This window comes from Saimiri boliviensis, chromosome 9 (genome assembly GCF_048565385.1).
Source record: "Saimiri boliviensis isolate mSaiBol1 chromosome 9, mSaiBol1.pri, whole genome shotgun sequence".
Classification (NCBI taxonomy): domain Eukaryota; kingdom Metazoa; phylum Chordata; class Mammalia; order Primates; family Cebidae; genus Saimiri; species Saimiri boliviensis.
Window position 1 is genome coordinate 30,406,624 of NC_133457.1, and position 24,527 is coordinate 30,431,150.

Here is a 24,527-nt window from a genome sequence, read left to right on the forward strand (position 1 = left end):
TTTTTTTCTGAATTTCCTAGGCTTATGCACGTTTTCAAACTATGGCTATTCTTTAATGAGAAAAGGATGAAGGAATGTCTTGCCTATTCATAAGACATTAAAAAATTGGGGGCTGGGCTGGGCACGGTGGCTCACACCTGCGATCTCAGCACTTTGGGAGGTGGATCACCTGAGGTCAGGAGTTCAAGACCAGCCTGACCAACATGGCAAAACCTCATCTTTACTAAAAATACAAAAATTAGCTAAGTGTGATGACACTGTGCCTGTAATCCCAGCTACTTGGGAAGCTGAGGTAGGAGAATTGCTTGAATCTGGGAGGTGGAGGTTGCAGTGAGATGAGATTGCGCCACTGCACTCCAGAGTGGGCAACAGAGTGAGACTCTGTTTCAAAAAAAAAAAAAACTGGGCACAAGGGGTTGTATGCAGTACTCTTTGGTAATGCTCCTCACCATAAATTGTTACCCTGTTCTTGGTCCCTGGAGGAGTGAAATATTCTCAAATATTTTCAGTGTTTACTATTTTTCTGTCTCTAATATTTATTGACTGGCTTCAACAACTTTGAATTGTTAAAAAGAAGTTTTTTAAAAAAATAACTTGGTTTGCCTTATTTAATTGGAAGCCTTTTATTAGATGGCACAGCAAAAGACAAACTGGACTAAAGAATGCACTTTGATATGATCTTTTTTGAAATGTATATAATTTTATGTTCTTTAAACATTCAGTCTCATGACCACATTTTTTATATTTATCTTCTCTTTTGGTGAAACACATATAGAAAAGTGACAGAGTTTATAAGTCATTTATCACTGAGTAGTATTTAAACATAATTTTTCTCTTCTCCCTCCTTACTACTGGGTACTACCAAACTTTTCATCCCTGTCTCTTTGATGGGTAAAATGCTGCATTTTGGTGTTTAATGTACATTTCTCCCATGGAGTGATTTTAAGCATCTTTTTCATGCTTATTAAGCATTTTTATTTCTCTTTCAGTGAACTACTTAAAGATAATCCATTATGCTAAAAAACCAGTTTCAGAGCATTCTATACAATATGATAATATTTTGATTTATGATATTTTATATGTATATACCTATAGGCCTGCATATACCTAGAAATTTTCTGTAATGACTCACAGGAATCCAATAACAGGGGTTCCTTGTGACAATTAAGATGTGAGAGGGTTGGTGGGAAAGAGATGGAGAAGGAGAATTATTTTCATCTTTTGCCATTTTTGCAAACAAACATTTCTATTTAAATTAAATTATATACAGCTAGTGCTCGACTTATGACTATGATTGGTTCTGACAGACCAGTCGTAACACGATTTGGTCATAAGTTGAGTAGGCTATATGTACAGTACTGTGAAATGATGTTATAAAAATCTTTGTCATATTTTATCATAATTTTCTTTCATTGTTATATATCATAATTTTCCTTGTTCATTTTATGCCATCTGTATCATCTCTATGCCATTTTGTTTCTTATTTTTACATTTGTCAGGTTTAAGTAAAACACTGCATTACCAGTACAACTGGTTTAATATTTGCAAAACATACAAAATTACAAAATACAGGTGCATACAAAAATACAAAATACAGGTGTAAAAAATACCATAGGAAACATTATCCCAATTGCAAAACATATCAAAATATATTAACATGTACGAAACATTTTATTGGCAATTCCTCTTGGTAGACATCTTGAGAGGGGTTTGATGAAAAATATCCAAGACACAAAACACAAATTGCTGTACCTAGTCTGGGATAACAGTTGAAATGGTGCACACGGAGATGGTAGTTCTGCCGGAAGCTGGTCCACACTGTCCTACGCCCAGCTGGGCAACGTTTGCGCTGCCAGACGCAGAGCAGTCATGGCTAGCGATTGTGGTCATAAAGTCGAATGGTCGTAAGTTGCATAGGTCGTAAGTCGATCAATACCTGCATATTATTTTTATACCAAAGAGTAATTTTTTTCAAAAACTTAATTTGCATGTCAACTTGAGAGTAGCAGGGGAATGACGATGTGAACCAGGTGCCTCACATTCCGCAGTCTTTATGGATCAGGCAGGTAACAGCAATGTGCCAAAGCTTGTAGCAATCACAGAGAGTAGTGAGGCCTGTGGGAAAGAGCACAAAGAGTCCATTTTTCCAATACTTGACCAGATGCAGTGGCTCACACCTGTAATCCTGGCACTTTGGGAGGCTCAGGTGGGTGGATCACTTGAGGCCAGGAGTTCAAGACCAGCCTGGACAACATGGTAAAACCCATCTCTACTAAAAATACAAAAATACAAAAATTAGGTTGTAGTGAGCCCAGATCATGCCACTGTACTCCAGCCTGGGCGACAAAGTGAGACTCTGTCTCAAACAACAACAAAAACCCCTCAATACTCTGCTGACCTTAGGAACTGCAAGGCCTGCGTGATTTTTGCCAATGGGTTGTCAGTTTCAGCTAAAAACTGTTGCTTTAAACAAACAAACAAAACATTTGGGATATCTGGAGACTGAATTCTGTTCTCTTCATTAAGAGAAGGAGCAAACATAGAGATAGACCTTTTATTAGATAGTATAAAAAGTTTTGTGTATCCTTCCTCTCATTCCTTTTGCAAATGCAGAATTGGATCCTTCATTTATGTGGGCAGGATTAAATGACAAGTTAATATCGTTTGTTCTTAAGATTGATCCACCACTTAAAAAAATCTTTTCAGCTTTGCAAGAATTACTGCTGGAGGACAACTTGCTCACCCATCTTCCAGAGAATTTGGATTCCCTAGTGAATATTAAGGTCCTGACACTGATGGACAATCCCATGGAAGAACCCCCAAAAGAAGTGTGTGCTGAAGGCAATGAGGCCATATGGCAATACCTCAAGGAAAAAAGAAAAAGGAATATAACGGCAACAAAGGTAAAATCAGCCCAGATTCTTGATAACAGTTTTTTTAGAAGGAGCCTAATGCTAAACACATTACAGATTATCCTATGGAGCAACTCTTTGCACATCTACACCCTTGTCCTGCTTCTGAAAAGAGAAGTTACTTAGCTACTTTTATGTCCCCAGGGTTAAGTAAGAAAATTTTTAAATGTCAGCCCTAGCATTTTTGTCTTTTATGTTCCTTATTTCTTTGTTCAATAAGAAGCCAACAAACAGGCAAAGGAAACCAAAACTTCAAAATTTCAAATCAATTTAAAATTCTTAGGACTATTTCACTGGAATGAAAAAAGCTTGTATTAACAAAACAAGTAAAATAAGTTGACAAATTAGAAGTGGAAGTATTTATAGACAAGAGGCTGAGCCCAGGGTTCTGAGCTGCCACCAACTAGGATCAAAGGGCTGGGATCCTTGAAATTCTGCTCTAGCCCATTGAGCCCATGGAGATATAGGATACCCCAGACAGGTCTGGAATGTGTCCACTTCAACCAGTGTTCTTTATTCTCCAACTGTCCAAGTTCCCATCACTTCACACCCGGATGACTACGTAAGCCCCCTGATTAGTGTCCCTGCTTCCATGCCGGCTCGCCTCCAATGTACCTTCTGCTCAGTAATTGCACTGATGCTGTTAAAACATGGGCTAGAGCTCACCACTACACTGAAATTGGCACTCTTCCATTTCACTCAGAGTGAGAGTCAAGTCTTTGGTCTGTAAAACCCTCTCTATAGCCCTTAACCCTATCAGAACTAATGTTCTCCCTTTTGTGATCAATCTTTTGTGATACCTCTTTTATACCAAAGCAAATTCAGAGATAATAAAAATCTACAAAAGCACATAATTTTAATTGAAATAATGCCTGAGTTGCAACATAGAAGAGAAAGAAAAGCAATTTATATAAAAATACATATTTCAGGCCAGGTGTGGTGGCTTACGTCTGTAATCCCAGTACTTTGGGAGGCCAAGGTGGGTGGATCACTTGAGGTCAGGAGTTCGAGATCAGCCTGACCAACATGGTGAAACCCCCAGCTAACACAAAAATTAGCCGGGCATGGTTGTGCATGTCTGCAATCCCAGCTACTCTGGAGCCTGAGGCAGGAGAATCACTTAAACCCAGGAGATGGAGGTTACAGTGAGCCGTGATCGTGCCACTGCACTCCAGCCTGAGCGGCAGAATGAGACTCTGTCTCAAAAAAAAAAAAAAAAAAAAATTATTTGAATGTGTATATGCTCAGGATGGATTACACTTGAAAGAATGAAAGTTGTGGTTTTTAAGTGAATACTTCCTAAAAGCATTTTTTTTTTTTTTTGAGACAGAGTCTTGCTCTGTCACCAGGCTGGAGTGCAATGGCACGATCTCCCAGCCTCCCAAGTAGTGGGACTACAAGTGCTCACCACCATGCCCAGCTACTTTTTGTATTTTTAGTAGAGACGGGGTTTGGTTTCACCATATTGGCTCACCGTGATCCACCTGCCTCGGCCTCCCGACGTGTTGGGATTACAGGCGTGAGCCACCGCGCCAGGCCCCCTAAAAGCATTTTGAAAAATCCCGCACTCTTTTGCACATTCTTAAAATGATATTTAACATGATTGGCACAAGTTTGAATCATTGCAAAGGATGTAATTTCCAGTGAATTTTAAATGTTGACATTTTAAAATAGAGCTGTTAGATCAATATTTTAAATGTATCCAGTGGAGCTGCATATCATTAGGATTTGTTAACACCGATTTACAAATTCTCAAATAAGCAATTTTATCGGCAGAATTTTTATATCATATTTCTTCTTGAACATCCATGTCCATTCTACTTTCCCCTCAGAATTGATCCTAAAGTTATATAGATATACATATAAATCTTTTATAGATTGTTCTTTTGTACTTCTAGGCAACAAAAATATTTCTATAAATTAAATTTTAAACATTTTAAAATGTATATACATTACAATTATTAGTAGTTTGACATCACCTAAAACAACATAAAATTTCTTACAAATTTTAATAATTATCAGGATTTTTAGAACAGTATGAGGAGTTTTTTAAATGTAGTTTATATATTCATGTATAAATGTTGCTGATTATTAGAATAAGTCAGGGTTTATTATAGATTCTACTCCTGTTTTTCATTTTACAGATGAAAGCCTTAAGAAAACCTTGTTCATGTAGATGGGTTAATAAGAATAGAAGAGATTTTCTTGCCTGTAATGTTTTCTTTTAAATAACAATGCTTTCACGCATCTCTGAACTTATTCCAGATTTATATCCCCCAAATCAATAGCAAGTCTTAGCTGACATGTCAACTAGTCTTACCTTAGTTTTCTTGAAGGTAGAATTAGAAACCACCTGTCTTGCAAAAGGATTGGTTAACCAGTTAACCACTTGGTTAACCGGGCAATGCACCATAGTAAGACTCAGGTGTTCAGGTGGGTGCAAGGCATACCCTCCCCCTGTGGAGCACCAGAGGGGCAAGTGGGATGGGGGATCCACAGTTATGTTCTCGGGATGATTTTAGGAAGGGATACAGCTCAGGAAATGGGCTGTCTTCAACTTATCCATGCCTGCACACCATTGGAAAGGCTTCGTAGACCAGGGTACAGGCCACACATTGAAGACTGCTTAAACTTAAGACCACAAAAAGCTCCATAAATTTCCAAAATGCTTCTGGAGAGCAGTGCTGTCCCCTGGATCCTGGTTGGTCTGCTGTTTTCACACCCCAACTCATCTTTCCCACTCTCACTGGGCTTCAGTCACAAGCAGATCCCTGGTGTTCTTCCAAGGACCAAGCGTGCTCTGGCTCAGCGCCTTAACATCCCTGTGCCCAGAGATGCTTCCCCCAGATATGGGCAAGATTCTGGCCCTCACTTCATTCCATCTCTGCTTGAATGGCCTCTTATCAGAGAGCCCCCTCCTTGATCCACCTTATATGAAACAGCATACCCCCATCCACCTCTTTCATTTGTTCATTCATTCAACAAACATTTATTGAGCTTCTACTATGTACCAGACACTGTTCTAAGCATAGAGATACATCAGTGAACAAAACAAATATTTGTCCTCACAGCACTTAAAATCTAGTAGGAGGAAAAGAAAAGCATGAAATATAAAATGTAAAATTAAATACTATGTTAAAGAGTGCTACTGTTAAATTAAAAAAAAAAATTGGCCTAAGGGGAACTGAAATTGCCTATAGTGTGTGGAGGTGGGGAAGTAATTGATTTAAATAAGATTGTCAGAGTAGGACTCATTGAAAAGATGGCAATCTTAGCTTAGGCTACCACAACAAAATACCGTAGAACAGGTGTCTTAAACAACAGAAATGTATTTTCGCACAGTTCTGGAGGCTGGAAGTCTGAGGTCAGAGTATCAGCATGATTGGATTCTGGTGAAGGCTCTCTTCCTGGCTTGTAGAAGCTCCCTTCTCCCTGTGTCCTCATCAGCAGAGAGGGAGTGGGAGAGAGATATTTCACTAGAGAGTGATAGCTCTCTCTGATGTCTCTCCTTATAAGGCCACTGATCTCATCATGAGGGCCCCACCGTCATGACCTCATCTAAATCTAATTATCTCCCCATAGCCCCTTCTCCAAATTCTGGAGATTAGGGGATTAGGGCTTGAACATATTAATCTGGGGCAACACAGTTTAGTCCACGGCAATAATTGAGCAAACCCTTGAAGCAGTGGAGCCATCTGAATACTGAGAAGAGTTCCAGGCAAAGGAAGCAGCGAATGTACAGGTTTTGAGTGAGAACTGTGCCCTTGTGTCTGAGCAGGGAGGAGGCCTGCATGGCTGGAGCACAGTGAGCCAGGGAAAGAGGATTTAAGAGGTTATGGGAGTCAGGTTTGGGGAGGCAGATCAGAGAGGGCCTTGTAAGCCATATAAGGACTTTGGCTTTTATTCTGAGAGAAATGGGGAGCCACTGGATGAGTCTACTACTAGAGGAGGGGTGTTGCTGGGCAGGTAGGAGGGGATGGGATCCAGGGAACATGTGAGGGCTGGCTTTAAGCAGGAGCACAGACAGCCCAGTAAGGAGCCGGAAGGCAGGGAAGAGCACTCAGATCCCCTCACTATGCACAGTGGCTCTCTGTAGCACTCATCACCGTCTGTCAAATTAAACATTCATGTATTTATTTCTTACTGTCTCTTCTCTCACTGAAATGTGAGCTCCATAAAGTTGAGGCAGTTATTTCACAGTTGTTGCCCAAAAGTCTAGAACTTTTCAGGACCTGGCACATAAAAGCAATAAAGGCATTTTTTAAAAATTTGCCTGAATGCCTGGCCAGTTGAGAAAAACAGAAAATAAAATTTAGAGTTCTAATCACATCCCATTGTCTACATCTTCAAGACTACCTATTAGAAAAAAGAGATTTAACGATCTCCTATTCATCATGATAACAGCCGATGCTGAATTTGAGTTTATCTTGTTTTCAGATGCAGGCATGGTGGCGTGGAATAATGGTACGGAAAGGATTTGGGAAATTCAGTGAACTAATAAAAGCACGAAAGAAAGGAAAGACATCTCCAAAAGATAAGAAAGGAAAGAAGGATGTAAAAGAAATACCAGGAAAGAAAAATAAGAAATAATCCTAAAAATTGATAAATTGGGGTAATGAACCTTGATGGATTAAGGCAAAATATCTAGCAATTAGATGCCTACTACATTAAAATTATTCATAAAATTATGTTTATGTGTAAAAATAAATGATTTAAAAAAATTTTTTTTATACTGATGGGGTTTCACCATGTTGGTCAGGCTGGTCTTGAACTCACGACCTCAGGTGATTCTCCCACCTTGGCCTCCAAAGTTCTTGGATTACAGGCGTGAGCCACCACGCCCAGCCAAATAAATGATTTTTACTTTGACTGAAATGTTTAAGGATAAAATGATATGACACCTTGGAATTGCTTCTAAATAATATGGGATGGGGAGGGGAAAGTGGGTAGGAATACAAGTGAAACAAGATTGGCCATACACTGACAACTATAGAATAAGGTGATGAGTACACGAGGGTTCATTATACTATTTTCCTGTGTTTATTTTTTATTTCTTTTAAGACAGGATCTCACTCTTGCCCAGGCTGGAGTGCAGTGGTGCAGTCTTGGGTCACTGCAACTTCCGCTTCCCAGGTTCCAGCAATTCTTGTGCCTCAGCCTCCCAAGTAGCTAGGACTACAGTCACACACCACCATGCCTGGCTAATTTTTATATTTTTTTGTTAGAGATGGAGTTTCACCATGTTGCCCAGGCTGGTCTTGGACTCCTGACCTCAACTGACCTGCCCGCCTTGGTTTCCCAAAGTGCTGGGATTACAGGCATAAAGCCACCACACCCATCCTGCCTACTTTTGAAACTTTTATTGTGAAATAATTATAGATTCACAGGAAGTTCTAAAGAAACGCTTAGGTAGGTCCATGCCTTGCTCAGCCTCCCTGAATGCCGACCTCTTGCATGACTGTAGCACAAAAACAAAACCAGAAAATTGACATTGGTACAATCAACAGTGCACTCATTTGTGTATGTGTGTGTGTCTGTATAATCCTATGCAATTTTGTCACATAGAGCTTTGTGTAACCACGATTACAATCAAGACACAGAATTGCTCCATTGCCACAAGCTTCCCTTGTGCTATTCCTCTGTAGCCATACCTACTGCCTACTCCTCTCCCAGTTCCTAACCTGTTCTCCATCTCCATCATTTTGTCATTTTGGGAATGTCACATAAATGGAAATGCAAGGTATGTAACTCAGATTGGCTTTTTTATTCAGCATAATCCACTTGAAGTCTATCCAAATAGTGGCATGTGTCAGTGGTTTGTTCCTTTCTGTTGCTGAGGAGTACTGCATAGTCCCACAGTTTGTTTAACCTTTTACTCATTGTTTCCAGTTTTTTTGCTATTATTAACAAAGCTGCCAGGGAACATTCATGTGTAGGTTTTGCATCTGCATAGGTACTCATGGAAATCATGGGAATGCCCAGGGAATTCATGGTATTCTTTTATATCATGCAGCCCAAAATATTTCCTTTTATAGCATTCAAAACTTCCTCATCCTGAACACTTTTTAATTTGGATTAGTGTTGATTTTAAATTTGCATGTTTTTCAGGCAGTGATTACAATACTAATTTTTAGTGTAGTAAGAAGAAAGCAAAACATAATTTGAGTAAAGCATGTCAGAATAGAAATGTGTAGACAAACATCTCTGCCATGCAATGACATTCATGCTCTAGCAAAAGAAAATCAAAAATTTCAAAAATAGTTTAGAGCAACACAAAAAGTGTCACTAATAAATTAAAGAAGTTTGATGAGGCAAATTCCATTTCAAAGAAATGCCTAAAGGCAGTATGTAAACAATTTATCTTTTTAAACATTAAAGGTTTTAATTTATTCTAACAAGACATATTTTTCATACTGAGTTTTAAATTTTTAACTACTTTTTACTAAGATTTGTATGTCAGTGACTATCATTACTGTCCATGGTTTATATCTGAAATAAAATGCACCAGAACATAAAATAATAAACCATAGAAGGGGACGCTTTCAGATAAAAACCTACATAGACCACATTATGATATAATAATAGTAATGATACATGAAACTATTAGCTAGTGTAATTCTATTTCACTTTAGAATTACACACACACACACACACACACACACACTTATATTTAGAACACTTAACTTGTAGGAAAAGAGAAGGCAAACATTTCTGGGCAAGAGAAAAACACTTGCAGTACCAGAATCTAAACACTTTTTGCAAGGCTTCTAAACAGTAAAGGAACTAATTATATATCCAAAACAAAGCTACTGAAAAAGGCCATTTTTGTATCATAAGACAGAGAATAACGGCATGTTCACATTAGATATTACATACCTAGATCTACAAAGCTCTTTAATAGAAGTTCCATTAAATGGCTCAGAAGTTGATGTTCAGTTGATGACACTGGAATTTGTTCATGTTCTTTTCCTTTGGAGAATGATTTGTAGCTTAGTAGGACAATGGGAAATCAGCTTACTGAAACCCACCATGGTCAAAGTGAATGCTTCTTTTTTTGTCTTGGTCAAACCATTCTAGTTCCTCCTCCTGTGAAGCTTGGAGAATCCATCGTTTCATTCCTATCTCAGTGATCTGAGGAAGTTTGGTCACAGCGCATAACAAGTGTCTAAACCATTGTCCACAATCTCGAAAATTGGATGGTCTAAGGCTAATATCCAGCTCGATTAGCCCTTTGAGGAACTGCACCTTTTGGCAGAACATGGTCCACCCTGCATCACAGACGCTGTCATTATAGCTCAGGTCCAGCTTTTGCAGTTTGGCCAGATGACCCGTCTGTATAACCGATGCTGGAAAAGAAAATCATTCTAAATGCTAACATGCAAGAATACTGTCGGCCATGGCTATTCCCATTTCCCATAAAACTATCTCTGGACTAGGAATGACACGATTAGTAATTAGTAATAATTTGTTATTAGCAGCTTCATTCAGGACATCTGAAATTAGTAACAGATTTCCTGTCTGTACATCCCATGTACAAGCTTTTTTATTTCTTTTTCCAAATCCCAACCCAATAATTTTTTTTTTTTTTTTTTTGGTCAAATTCTTGCTCTCTGCTCCACTGGAGCCCCAGCTCTTCCTACAGACTTTCTCTAATTAAATGTGAAGAGTGGTGGCTCATTGGCTTTAACTAAGGACCATTTGTAAATAATCTTCTTGCTGCTTATATTGTTTAATTGTCCATTGTTCATTCATTCAGTCATTCTTCATTCAACAGTTATTTCACTGAGCAACTTTCCATGTGCAGAACATACCTGGATAATTTCAGTTCACCTTAGAGAACCCCAATACACAAGGCAGTTTTCCCTTTGAATAGAACATATCAGTACTACCTATAATGGCACTTAAAAATGATAACTAATGTACAATCTGAGCTATTTGATCAGAAAATAAAGAAGTTAATGCTGAAGTAAAGACTTCTGTAAGAGAAGGCAGGAGAGCTAACCAAGGCAAATGGGACATGCTTCCCTTTTGAGGCAAACCCAGGAATGGATGCACGGGTGGCTGAGCTCTCAAACTCACTGTGGAATCAAACTGTCGGCAAGTGAAAGTGTTGGAGTTGGAGCATTCTCCTTGATCTGAAAGCCATGCCGTGTGAGGAAGGACTGAAAGACCAGGACATGTTCAGTCCTAGAGGGAGGAAATTTGAGGGAGACCTGGCTGTTGCCCAACACTGTAGGGCTGACGTGAGTAAGAAAGAGCTGAATGTTTCAGCTCGCAGACGGACGCACTGGCTGAAAGACACCAGAAGACAGACTGGGGCCTAGTGGGAGGGCTTCCTCCTGCTAAGAGTCTCTCTATAACGCTGGGGCAAACTTGAAACACTTCAGGCAGAATCGTGGTGGTCATTAGTAGAGAGCCTGTGAGAAGGATTTCTCTCTGATTATTGATTAGGAGGTTGGATCAAGGAGACTTCCAAGATCCCTTGCAACTCTGAGATTCTATACACCTCACCTGATCTCTGCATCGATTCCTGGGTTTGGCTGAAAAGGGAAGCATATCCCATTTCTTCTTTTATTTTCCAGAAAGATTGTGTAAAATTGGTATTATTTCTTCCTCAATTGTTTCATAGAATTCACCACTGAAGCCATCTAAATTTGGAATTTTCTTTGTGGGAAAGAGTCCTCACCTCTACTAAAAATACAAAAATTAGCCGGGCATGGTGGTGTGCACTTGTAATCCCAGCTACCCGAGAGGCTGAAGCAGGAGAATTGCTTGAACCCAGAAGGCAGAGGTTGTAGTGAACTGAAATGGAGCCACTGTACTCCAGCCTGGGTGACACAGACAGACTCCTTCTAAATAAATAAATAAAATAAACAAAATGCAGACATGCACATACCTCATGAGTACAACAACCCTCACCCATCCACATATCCTCTTTCCACCAATGGAAGTGTGGACAGGCCACTTCTTTTTTTTAAAAAAAAAAAAAAAAAAAAAAAAAAAAAAAAAAAAAAAAGCTAAATTTTATGTTTTCAAATAGATACTACATGCCCATCAAATAATATTCCAAGGTTATACAGTGAAACTAAACTATATAAATTTTATTCAGATTTCACCCATTTTTCTGCACCTATTCTTTTTCTTTTCCAGGATCCAATCCAGAAATGCCACATTTCAGTTTTATGTATGTTCTTTTGTTTGGTTGGTTTTTCTTGAGACAGGGTCTTGCTCTGTCACCCAGTCTGGAGTGCAGTGGGGCAATTATAACTCACTGCGGTCTTGAATTCCTAGACAGGCCACTTCTACAGACAAACTTCAGGTCTTTCTCAGGGGAAAGTGTAATATTGGCGTATTCCTTAACTATTTAACATGTAAAACTATATTATGATTTTTCATAGCTTCTGTTTCTTAAAATATGCCACTGATGAAGTGTTCCAGTGTGGTGCCTCCAACCGTAAGTCCTGTGGTTATTACAGTATAATTCTTGCATAATACATAATTTTTAGGCCCATGTGTCGTGTCATAGCAAAACTGACTGGTATATACACTGAGAACACAGATACAACTACCTGGAGTGACTGTTCTGGCCCTTCATTTGGAGACGTGCTCACTGCTCTGGAATTCTGGCAGCTGATGCCTGAATAGTGATTGAGGTGAGAAGACACGGCTAGCTGGGAGACAAAGGTAGTACTTTCTGATTCATTGTTTCATAATGGGAAGTGGACGCAGAGAATGATTTTAGGGAATATTTGGAATATTTTCACCGGAATCCCACAGTGCAAAAGTTATTCAATTGTCTTTCCATCTCTCTAGACTGACATGGAAAAAGTGTCAGATTGGTACTACAGTATGCCTTTAACCTCTCTCATTTTTTCTAATAGAGAGAGGTAGCCTCTAATCAAAGCCATCAGCAGTCTAATATCTATAGGAAATGATGTCTGTATTTCAGTGACAGCGATAATCAGTTTCCTGTTTAAATAAAAGCATTTAAATTAGAGTCAATTTAAAGGAAAAGTTAAGTAGTAGTACAGGAACCATGCTGATGGGGCGAAAGGTAGACGACTCAAGTGAGAACACTCATGGACCGGGGAGGTGTGGAGCGGAGCTGTTTGCCTTTCAGGAACCTCCTCACCTATCTATATCCATATCCTTTTATGAACATCCTCCACTGCCATGTGGTTTTAGAATTGCCTTTGCTCATTCTAATTAGACCTCTCAGCAGATATTGGGGAGAAGGGAATCCACACAGAGGGCTTCACCCTAGGTCTCATGCCTCCCCAACCTCCCCAACCTCCCCACTCCATGCTTTGCAGGGGTGGTACCCTCTGTACTGTGTGCCAAGACCACTTGGGAACAAGTAAATACACACCCAGGAGAGCCACGTCCTCTGTCACCAGGGAACAGCTGCTCAGCCTCAGCACTTGAAGAGACGTGGAAAGCTTTAGTGTGTCCAGAAGCAGCTTCAAGTTGCCACCAACACACTTGTTCCAAGACAGGTTGAATACCTCTAGAGCAGAGAGGTGAACGGAGGCTTCAGCTAAAAGTGGTAATGATAAGAACAGCAGTAATTTAGGTTTTCTTAGAGATTGTAAGCTTTGGATTTGAAGAAACTGGTCTAGGCCAACATATTAGTCTAACTGCGGTTGAGAAAGTTGTAAAGACCATTTTCTGCTGCCTTAAATTCATGGCGTCAATGTACGTTGTCTGTTTTTATTTGAAGGAATATTGGAAACTTTAGCAAACAAAAACTGGATAAATTGGAATTTACTGTCCAACTGGAGTTTCTTTCCTTCACTTCACGTGTTGGAAGGAGAGAAACACAAAGTGTTTGGACAGCTAATCAAGATTTCCAGAATGTGTCCTGGTTGGTACATATTCCACTGCAAAGTCATTGCTGAAATTCAGATGGGCCAACCCACCCTAAGGGTCTGAAATACCAAAACGTATTTGTGTTTACTTCACAGCAATCATTGCAGCCAAGGAAGGCAACTAATATATTTTGGAAAGATTTTTAAAGAAAAGTAAAAGATTTTCTGCTTAATTTTCAGTTGCCCCCCACCAAAGTTAAAATTAACTGGAATATCTTCTTCCCAAGTTAATTGCACTTTAAACTATTCTGTCTTCTTTCTAGAGAATAATGTGTTCAATGGGAAAATATATATTCTTTTATAATATTTAGTAAGAATATCCGTTACTCATAGTACAGAGATCTACATTAAGGAGAAATGGAACTTTTTCTTCTAAAAGTGATGTAGGGAAATATGTATTTATTTCATTTACTTAATTCAAATTGAATGGTAGATTTATGTCAGATGATATAATTTAGTGTAATACCTAGTTGATCATGATTCATTGATTATGCAGCTATAATTAGAAAGACCTATGCCTTCTAATGACCATTAATTCCTTAAAAAATTTTTTTCCCAGCCTTGGCAACATGGTAAAACTCCATCTCTACCAAAAATCCAAAAATTAGCCAGGTGTGGTGGCATGTTCCTGTGGACCTAGCTACTGGAGAGGCTGAGATGGCATGATCACTTGAGCCCAGGAGGTCGAGGCTACAGTGAGCCATGATAGTGCCACTGCACTGCAGCCTGGGCAGCAGAGCAAGACCCTCCCAAAGTACTGGGATTACAGGTGTGACCCACTGCCTCTGGCCCAAGTTCAGAGTTCTTTTTTCTTTTTCTTTTTCTTTTTTTTTTTTCTGAGATGGAGTTTCACTCTTGTTACCCAGGCTGGAGTGCAATGACATGATCTCGGCTCACCGCAACCTCCACCTTCTGAGTTCAAGCAATTCTCTTACCTCAGACTCCCGAGAAGCTGGGACTACAGGCTTGCGCCAGCATGCCCAGCTAATTTTTTTGTATTTTTAGTAGAGATGGGGTTTCATCTTTGGTCTCCATCTCTTGACCTCGTGATCCACCCACCTCGGCCTCCCAAAGTGCTGGGATTATAGGCGTGAGCCACCGCGCCCAGCCCCCAAGTTCAGAGCTCTTTACTGGGGGTCAGTCATCTAGGTACCCTATGCCCAGCATATATCAAACTTCCATGCTCACAAAAGAAAAGCTCACATTCAACAGAAACCATGTTGTTCGTGCAAAGAGGTTAGGCACAGTAAACTACCCTTGTCAGTTAGGAAATGGTATGAACACCCCCAAATTCCAAGTTCTGGGCCATCAGCTAAGGGCCAGCCTTTCTGGTTGACAGCAGGCCTTTCCAGGGATAGCAGTGTCAACCCTGCTGTGTTAACTCTTTTTTGTACCCATACACGTGACTGGAGTTGTTGGATTTGGGTGCTTCCTGGATAATGCTGAAAATGGAGTCCTTCTCTCTGACCCTCTCACAAGTGTTTTTTATCAGTTGGCACTTCCTTAAAAATGAATTGTATTGTCAACCAGACAAGGGCCATTATTAATGCAATAAATGCATTCAATTAATACAAATGAGTAGCTATTTATTATTATATATTAATAAAAATGAATGTATACTATTTACCCACAGATTTGAAGAACTCTGTATTTAGGGTATTCTTTTTTTTTTTTTAAGACAGAGTTTCACCATGTTGGCCAGGCTGGTCTCAAACTCCTGACCTCAGGGGATCCACCTGCCTTGGCCTCCCAAAGTGCTGGGATTACAGGCATGAGCCACCACGCCTGGCCTTATTTAGGGCATTCTTGCCCTCCTTTTTAGCCTGAGAATTTTGTTCAGCCCATTTTTTTTGTTCAGCCCATTTTTTTTGTTCAGCTCCTGTAGACTTTGTCCTCACCATGCCCTACTCCCAGGGCTCCCTCAGCATCATTCATCTCATTATCCACATGTGTGGATGGGGAAAAGTCCCAGGATATGTAGCCTTCAGTACATTTTCCGGTTCTAAAACATCTGGAATGAGACTGTCTGAAATCAATTCCTGGCTCTGGCTCTAATGACCTTGGGTTATCTCATGTACTTAACATCTCTGGGTTTCAGTTTCCTTGTCTGCAAAATATAAAGTGGAACAACGGCGCATGCCTTATGCAGTTGTAAGAATTAAATTGGGAGGCCGGGCGTAGTGGCTCACTCCTGTAATCCCAGCACTTTGGGAGGCCGAGGCAGGTGGATCACGAGGTCAAGAGATCGAGACCATCCTAGTCAACATGGTGAAACCCTGTTTCTACTAAAAATACAAAAAGTCAGCTGGGCATGGTGGTGCGTGCCTGTAATCCCAGCTACTCAGGAGGCTGAAGCAGGAGAATTGCCTGAACCCAGGAGGCGGAGGTTGCAGTGAGCCGAGATCGCGCCATTGCACTCCAGCCTGGGTAACAAGAGCGAAACTCCGTCTCAAAAAAAGAAAAAAAAAAAGAATTAAATTGGGTAATGCGTGTAAAGCTCTTGGAAAGGGGGCTGGCACACAGGATATGCTCAATAAATGTCAGTTGTTACGTTCTGCCCATCTGGTGACAAGCGCAGTGCTGGCAAGTAAAGGGAGATATTTTGAAACAGAGAGACTTGGTAGCACTTTTCCAAATAGATCACCCAGCAGTTTGTACACACAGTGCCAGGGTCCCCAACGCCACCCGCCTTTACTTGCTGACACTGCAGTTGTCACCAAATGGGTAGAACTTTCAGCTTCAGTAGGTCCCGGATGTAGGCTGGGACATATCTGTGACCTTAGGCATACCCAGATTCCCGAGAGAGCACATAAATCCTGTGCGGAGTGATTGTTTGGCAATCAGCTAGCCTCCTACACTAGTAAATGCCCGAGTTTCCCATCAGATCCCCAGCAATCCCAACTCATACTGACACCTCTGGAAAATCACAAGTTACCATGGATCTGGACGACCCAGGTTGGTTATACACACTTTAAATTTTAAACGTTAAATCTGCACATACCATGGGCAGGGGTGGTGGCTCACACCTACAACCCCAGCACTGTGGGAGGCCCAGGAGGGTGGATCACTGAAAGTCAGGAGTTTGAGACCCGACTGGACAACATAGTGAAACCCCATCTCTACTAAAAATACAAAAATTAGCCGGGCATGGTGACATGCACCTGTAATCCCAACTACTGGGGAGGCTGAGGCAGGAGAATCGTTTAAACCTGGGAAGCAGAGGTTGCAGTGACCCAAGATCACACCACTGCACTCCAGCGTGGGTGACACTGTCTCAAAACACAACAACAAAAATGCTGCCTATACCAGAATCATTTTTGTGGACTTTCAGAAGGTCATTTTTAAGAAGTATGTCCTGAAAAGAAGACAAATTAGTACTTCACAACTTTGACTGAGCCTCGGAATGAAACACAGAGAGAAAAGAGGTCTCCTTCTCACGTTATTGCGTGGTTCCTGCAGGGATCTGGTAAATCTCTTACCGAGAGCTGTGAAAGTCTCACTCTCCAAAGCACAGTTGTTGATGACTAATGACTTCAATGCTGGTAAAAATCGGAGCCTGCTGAGTAAGTTTTCAGAAGAACTGCCCATCTTTTTGTTGGCTGATAAATCCAATTCTTGAAGATTTGAGAGTAGAGGAATGACCTGGGCTGTTAAAATATCGACAGTGACATGTTTTAGGCACCATCTCACAGAGAGTCTTCTGGGTGTTTGGTTCCCACAGTCTGTCTCATCTGTCAGTCAATACAGCTCTCCCCAGTCCCGCCCTCCCTCCCTTACACGTCCCAATCCAGCCATCTTCCCAGCATGCTGTGTGGGCTTTCCAACTTCCAAGCTCCTTTCCAGGCTAGAAAAGCAAAGGCTGTGGAGACAGAGAACTAGATCTTGGATCTGCTGCTAAAGAACTGTGTGATTTTGGACAAGTTAATGAACCTCTCTGAACCTCTCTAATTCACATGGTCATTGTAAAGGTAGAATGTCTAGGTGAAGACCAAGTGCTTGGTATAGTGCCTGGCACATACTAACTGCTCGATTAATGTTTGAAATTATAATTCTTTTGTCAGAATGTAAGTACCAGTAAGGCAGTGAAAACAAGCAATCAGCACAGACACCTATTGCTAACAGCACTCTAGTAAATGGTCCTGAGGGGCTCGGCTAGGAGTTACCCCTTGTTCACAATCTTTTGGCTGCTTTTCCTGCCTTAGCCCCAGCTCTTACCAAGGCAGAAAATGCAGTACGCCAGATCTCTCCAAGGCTGGCTTACCTCCTCGAAGCCTTGTAGACCCACCCACACCAAAGTCACCCCTTGGTCACTATCACAGCACCCACCATGATGTGATATTTTCTTGTTGATATATTTGTTTTCTGTCTTCCCTCACTAAAGGCAAGCTCTGTGTGTACAGGAACTACCTCACTCCCAGAATGGGGAACTACTGGAACATCAGAGGTACAAATGTCTGTGGGAGGAGGAAGAGAGGTGAGGGAAGAGAAAGGGGAAAGGCAGGGAAGGCAGGTGGGCACTTGTCAAGTCAACAGGTATGACTATTTCTCCCTCTCAGCACTCTGTATTTCACCATGGAGTCTGGATATGTATTGGTTTATTCCTGTCCCTGCTATGCCGAAGCTCCCTGATGGCTGGGATTTTCCACAGCCTCTGGCACAGTGCCCCACACCATTAGAGGATTCATCAGCAGCTACTGCTTAAAGGATCTGTACTTCCATTTCTTTGGAGCAATTTACAATGATCGGATAAAGCAATGTTCAATTATTTAACATCATAAAGCGTAAAGCAGGATGTATTTTCCTTTCAATCTTTTCAAAATTAAGCAGAAGGAGAACAATGCAATTTATTACAGTTACCGAATAATTCTTAGTTTCCCAGGGCCTTTCACCCATGTCGGCGGCTGTGAACCTAAGACCTAGGTAAGGGAAGCTTAGTCCTCTGTTATACCAGTGGGAACAATTGAGGTCCTCCAGCACTGAATAACAAAATGGGATGTGGTATTCATGTTATTTAGCTGTACCAAGGGAATCTGGTGGGCCGATAACTCATGAATGTCTTCCTAGGTATGAAGCTCGGGCTATGATAAGTAAAGGGGATGGTAAGAACCCATAAGGATCCATGCAGAGCTCAAAAAGGGATTATTTTGTCACTTTAAAATCTTCATGAAAGCCTTGAACTCTTCTCATTTTCCCAAATTGAGAGATAAGAGTCTGAGAGATACTTTAGTGGGTTTAAAAAGACAGACGTTAGACCTAGAAACCTATTTTGCTGTCTTCCTCCCAAAATTGTACTATAAACAACCAAAAACGTATTTTTATTCTCAATGTGACCTCATTCATTCATTCACATATTCAACATGCACTTACTTGGTGCCACCAGGTGCGGGTGCCTGTGCTTCAGCAGTGGGGAGATGCTAAACCAGACACCTCTAGCCTGGAATTGCCCATGACCTGGAGAGAGAGCATGCGCCCAAGGCCAGAGCAGGCCTGGCGTGTCTGAGAATCAGCAAGGGCAGTGACTGGAGTGGAGTCAGTGAGGGGGAAGGGAGGAGAGTGAATGAAGTCAGAGTGAGAGAGGACAGGGAGACTCTTATAATAATCTAAGCATGAGACAACTGTGACCTGGACCAGGGTAGTAGAGGTCTAGATGGTGAGCCATGGTCAGATTCTGGATGTACATTGAAGGCTTACTGTGGCCACAGATGGGATAAAACCCTTAATCTCAAGACTATGCTTGCTCTGTTTGTTATGGGAAATTGTGTTTCTATATTACATGTTGTAATTACAGAACTGTGTTTGCAGTAGGAAAATAAGGGTAGCTTCCTAAAGCTATAATGTGTAGCCATCATGTACCACCCCACTGACTCTTTTTCTATAACTTTGCTTGTATCTGAGTGGCTTGACATCACTTGTTATTCAGAGAGCCTCAATATGCTTTGTGTTGGCATTTGGTTACAGATATGTAACCTGTTGGTAATCAATCAACTTTGTGACACTAAAAGATTTATTTATTTATTTATTTATTTATTTATTTATTTATTTTGAGACAGAGTCTCACTCTGTCACCCAGGCTGGAATGCAGTGGCGCAATCTCAGCTAACGGCAACTTCCACCTCCTGGGTTCAAACAATTCTCCTGCCTCAGCCTCCTGAATAGCTGGGATTACAGGCGCGGGCCACCACGCCCAGCTAGTTTTTGAATTTTTAGTAGAGATGGGGTTTCACTATGTTGTTCAGGCTGGTCTCGAACTCCAGACCTCGTGATCCGCCCGCCTCGGCCTCCCAAAGTGCTGGGATTACAGGCATGAACCACCACGCCCGGCCGAGATTTATTTCTAAACAGCAACATAAATTCAAAAATTTCCCTAAGTGCCAAATCTATCATTTGCAGACATGGATAGGAGAAACTGAGATTCACTAACATTTACTGGGCAGTTAATACATGCCAAATACTATGTTGGGGCATTCACAGAACTTTTATGAAGTCATCTTTCCAATCACTTCATAAAAAGTAAATTTAAGTGTACATATTAAAATTTTCCAAGTTTCCAAACATAGGCCAAGATTCCAAAAGTCTTTCTTTGCTGTGCAATATATACTTACTCAGTGACATCACGTCATCTTCTGTTAGTGAGCACTGGTGAAGATCTAGGACTTCCAGATTCTTTAGCATGACCACCTGAGCCAGCGAGTCTTCAAAACCTCCGCCTAGATCCTTATTGCAGGAAAGATCTAATTTCCTCAGCTCACTCAAGTACCTAAAAGCAGCATCTATAAGAAAGTCAGAATCCCATTCTGATAGCTGGACACAATAGTATACCTACAGTCCCAGCTGCTTGGGAGGCCAAAGCGGGAGGATTTCTTGAGCCCAGAAATTTGAGACCAGCCTGGACAGCATAGTGAGATCTCATCTCTCTCTTTTTTTTTTTCTTTCTTTTCTTTTTTTTTCTTTTTTTTTTTTTTTTTTTTTTTGAGACAAGTCTTGTACTATTACCTGGGTTGAAATGCAGTGTCACGATCTTGGCTCACTGTAACCTCCACCTCGTGGGTTCAAGCAATTCTTCTGCCTCAGCCTCCTGAGTAGCTGGGATTACAGGTGCCCACTACCACACCCGGCTAATTTTTCATATTTTTAGTAGAGACAAGGTTTCACTATGTTGGCCAGACTGGTCTCGAACTCCTGACCTTGTGATCTGCCTGCCTCAGCCTCCCAATGTGCTGGGATTACAAGTATGAGCCACTGCGCCTCCCATCTCTTAAAAAAAGAAAAACCTCTGCCGGGCACAGTAGCTCATGCCTGTAATCTCACCACTTTGGGAGGTTGAGATGGGTGGATCATGAAGTCAAGAGATAGAGACCATCCTGGCCAACATGGTAAAAGCCTGTCTCTACAAAAAATATAAAAATTAGCTGGACAGGGTGGCACACACCTGTGATCCCAGCTACTCTGGAGGCTGAGGCTGGAGAATCGCTTGAACCCGGGAGGCGGAGATTGCAGTGAGCTGAGATCTCACCACAGCACTCCAGCCTGACGACAGAGCGAGACTCCGTCTCAAAAAAGGAGAAAAAGAAAGAAAAAAGAATAAAAAGGAAAGGAAAGAAAAAACCCATTCTGACATATTACAAGGTGGTAAGAAGGTATGGAGCAGGAGAGGGGCAGTGGTGCAGTAAGGGAGGCTGAGAGAGCACACTGTGTTCACAAAAGACCAAAGGACGAATAAGCGTAGATTTCCTACCCTCTGGCCCTCTGTGGACCTGACCGTGATTTCACACACACACTCCCTAAGATATGCATAGATTGCTAAGAGTTTTGACATGAATCCTGCAACTACACTTGAGCATCCTCTCTTATTACACTTGAGCATTGGAGTTTATATAGATTTTTAGACTTATTCAAGCTGCCAGTGAATATTACAGTCTCTATAAATTGAAGGGAAAAACACAGTGTCATTTCCTATTCTCTGTTAATATGGCTACTGTCTACAGTGGACTAAGTTTTAACTGCAGACGCCATCAAAGCCATTTTCTCATCAGTACCAATTCCTTCCTACGACTCAGCATATAATGCTGACACTTTCAAAAGAGAAAACCTAGTAGTTCTAGCAGCAAAGAATTTTTCACAATTTATCTCAACCTAAAATATACTGTCCTTTTCAGAGTCAGTCATATTAAAAGCTTATTTTTGTAATCATGAAAACATATGTTCTCTGTAAAATATTTACAAAATAAATAAAATATAAAGGAGATTTTTTTTTTTTTTGAGATGGAATCTCTTCTGTCATCCACATTGGCTCATTACAACCTCTGCCTCCTGAGTTCAAATGATTTCACAGCCTCCCAAGTAGCTGGGATTACAGGCTCACGTGCCAGCATGCCCAGCTAATTTTTGTATTTTTAGTAGACACAGGGTTTCACCATGTTGGCCAGGCTGGTCTCAAATTCCTGATCTCAAATGATTCCCCTGCCTCTGCCTCCCAAAGTGCTGGGATACAGGCATGAACTATAACACCCAGCCTAAAGGGGATTTCAGTTACCCATAACCTTATTCCGCAACACAACCACTCTTTATATTTTGCTATGTTTCCTAGTAACTTTTCAAAATGTATATTTACACATATATCATATATATTTATAGACGTAATCTTAAATTCAGCCATTGTTAACTCACCCAATATTTTGACACTCATTTGTGACAATCCACATGAATGTAACTTCAGTACTTTCAGATCTGAGGTACTTTTTAATCCCTGAGCAATACTGTTTAGACTGCCACCAATGTCTCTATTCATGGAAAGATCAAGTACTTCAAGACTTTGCAGCATAGGTAGAACTTGACCTAAAAGGCAAGAAATCCAAATAAGAAGTGCATGTAGGAAGAGGAGTGGAGTTTCAGGTCTCCTGTGGATATAGTGAGCTGCTCTTTAAATTCAGGATAAGACAACACACAGCAAACTTAGATTCCCGACCTATCCAATTGGCATCTTTGCTTTTTTTTCTGGGATAGACTCTTCAAATTCCGCTTACCCAGAAATGCCCCATCTTCTGACGTGAGGGCACAATCCACAAGCTCCAGGATTTGTATCTTGCTCCCTTTTTGGAACTTCTGAAGGATCAGAGGCAAATTTCCTCCCACTTTACCATTCCAAGACAAATTTAGCTCCTCAAGTTCAGGAATCATCTCAAGAGCTTCTCCTGTTAGCAAAAGGGCCGGAAAATTCTCTTAGTCACTAGTCGGAAAAGCAGGGAATTCATTTCAGAATCAGCACAACGGTTCGTTTTTGTTGTTGTTATTGTTGTTGTTGAGATGGAGTTTCGCTCGTTACCCAGGCTGGAGTGTGATGGCGCGATCTCGGCTCACTGCAACCTCTGCCTCCCGGGTTCAAGCAATTCTCTTGCCTCAGCCTCCCAAGTAGTTGGGACTACAGGCATGCGCCACCATACCCAGCTAATTTTTATATTTTTAGTAGAGATGCGGTTTCAGCACTTTCACCTGGATGATCTCGATCTCTTGACCTCGTGATCCACTGTCCTCGGCCTCCCAAAGTGCTGGGATTACAGCCATGAGCCACCATGCCCAGCCACTTCTACCATTGCTCATTCATTCCATGGATTCAGTTTTAGGAGTCTAGCAAGCCCGTGCTAAAATGCATATTCTCGAGGAGTTATGGCATCTTTAGCCAGCAATAAAGAGGTATCATTTTGTGTGCGATTGCCAGTCTACTGGGGTGACTTTCTATAGCCCTGAGGTGTCCCCAGGATCTTGGAGAAGGAGCTCATGATTCATTAGTTATGTCTGCAGTGGTCATGGTACTGAAGTGCCACACATTTGTCACCTTGTATTAAACAATTATAATGGGTATAACAATTTTGAAATGCCTTCTGATTTATGTTCTCTTATCAAGAAACCATTTATTTTCCCTATAACCATCTGCATTAAGGCTGAGTGAAGAAGACAGAGTATGGCTGATAAGTAAGCCCCTCCTGATGAGAGAGGATGCAGAAGTCCTTCCAGAGAAGAAATGACTCTGAGAGAGGGAAAAGGGCACAAATATCAGAACAACAGTACAGACTCTCTCCTGGACCAGGTACATTTGGAACAGGCCCAGGGTGGAAATTCCATTTTTTTGTTTTCTAAGGATAGAGCTTCAGGAAAAAGATCAGATGAATCATAGAAAATAAAAAAAGTTGTCTTTTCACACCTGGGTAATGGTATGTTAAAATTGTGAGTCTGCTACACAATAATCAGTTACTTACTGTGGGGCTAAATTGATCATGTAAACCTACAGAAAGGTGGTTTTAGATGAGAGGATGGAGAAAGAAGGACTATCAGTTATTGAGCACCTATTATGCATCAGGCATGTAGTACGTACTTTACAGAAATTGTTTAATCCTTGCAATAATTTTTTGAGAGGGAGGTTGTCCCTATTTCAGATATAAGAAAACTGAGGCTCAGAAAAGTTAATTTCATGTTCACGTTCACAAAGCTAGTTAAAAGTGGCACTAGGAGCTGGGTGTGGTGGCTCATGCCTGTAATCCTAGCACTTTGGGAGGCCAAGGTGGGCAGACCACTTGAAGTCAGGAGTTTGAAACCAGTCTGTCCAACGTGGCAAAACCCTGTCTTCACTAAAATACAAGAATTAGCCGGGTATGGTGGTAGATGCCTGTAATTCCAGCTACTTGGGAGGCTGAGGCAGAAGAATTGCTTGAACCTGGGAGGCAGAGGTTGCAGTGAGATGAGATTGCACCAC

The 24,527-nt window shown here is 41.1% G+C and overlaps 2 protein-coding genes across 5 annotated transcripts in view; one reads left to right on the forward strand and one right to left on the reverse strand.

Moving 5' to 3' along the window:
- Window positions 1-24,527, forward strand: part of LRRIQ4 (leucine rich repeats and IQ motif containing 4) — a 66,291-nt gene that overhangs the window by 33,570 nt on the left and 8,194 nt on the right. For all 4 annotated transcript variants that reach the window (XM_074405636.1, XM_074405637.1, XM_074405638.1 and 1 more), the window contains exons 5-6: window positions 2,707-2,903; window positions 7,350-23,864. In XM_074405636.1, coding sequence (XP_074261737.1) covers window positions 2,707-2,903; window positions 7,350-7,502 — 350 coding nt within the window. In that variant the 3' untranslated portion in view covers window positions 7,503-23,864. The remainder of the gene's footprint in view (window positions 1-2,706; window positions 2,904-7,349; window positions 23,865-24,527) is intronic.
- LRRC31 (leucine rich repeat containing 31) overlaps window positions 5,850-24,527 on the reverse strand; it is a 28,884-nt gene continuing 10,206 nt past the window's right edge. The window contains exons 5-10 of the mRNA XM_003924956.3: window positions 22,804-22,971; window positions 22,448-22,615; window positions 20,383-20,550; window positions 17,260-17,427; window positions 13,282-13,449; window positions 5,850-10,258 (exon numbers count right to left, since the gene is read on the reverse strand). Coding sequence (XP_003925005.2) covers window positions 9,927-10,258; window positions 13,282-13,449; window positions 17,260-17,427; window positions 20,383-20,550; window positions 22,448-22,615; window positions 22,804-22,971 — 1,172 coding nt within the window. The 3' untranslated portion in view covers window positions 5,850-9,926. The remainder of the gene's footprint in view (window positions 10,259-13,281; window positions 13,450-17,259; window positions 17,428-20,382; window positions 20,551-22,447; window positions 22,616-22,803; window positions 22,972-24,527) is intronic.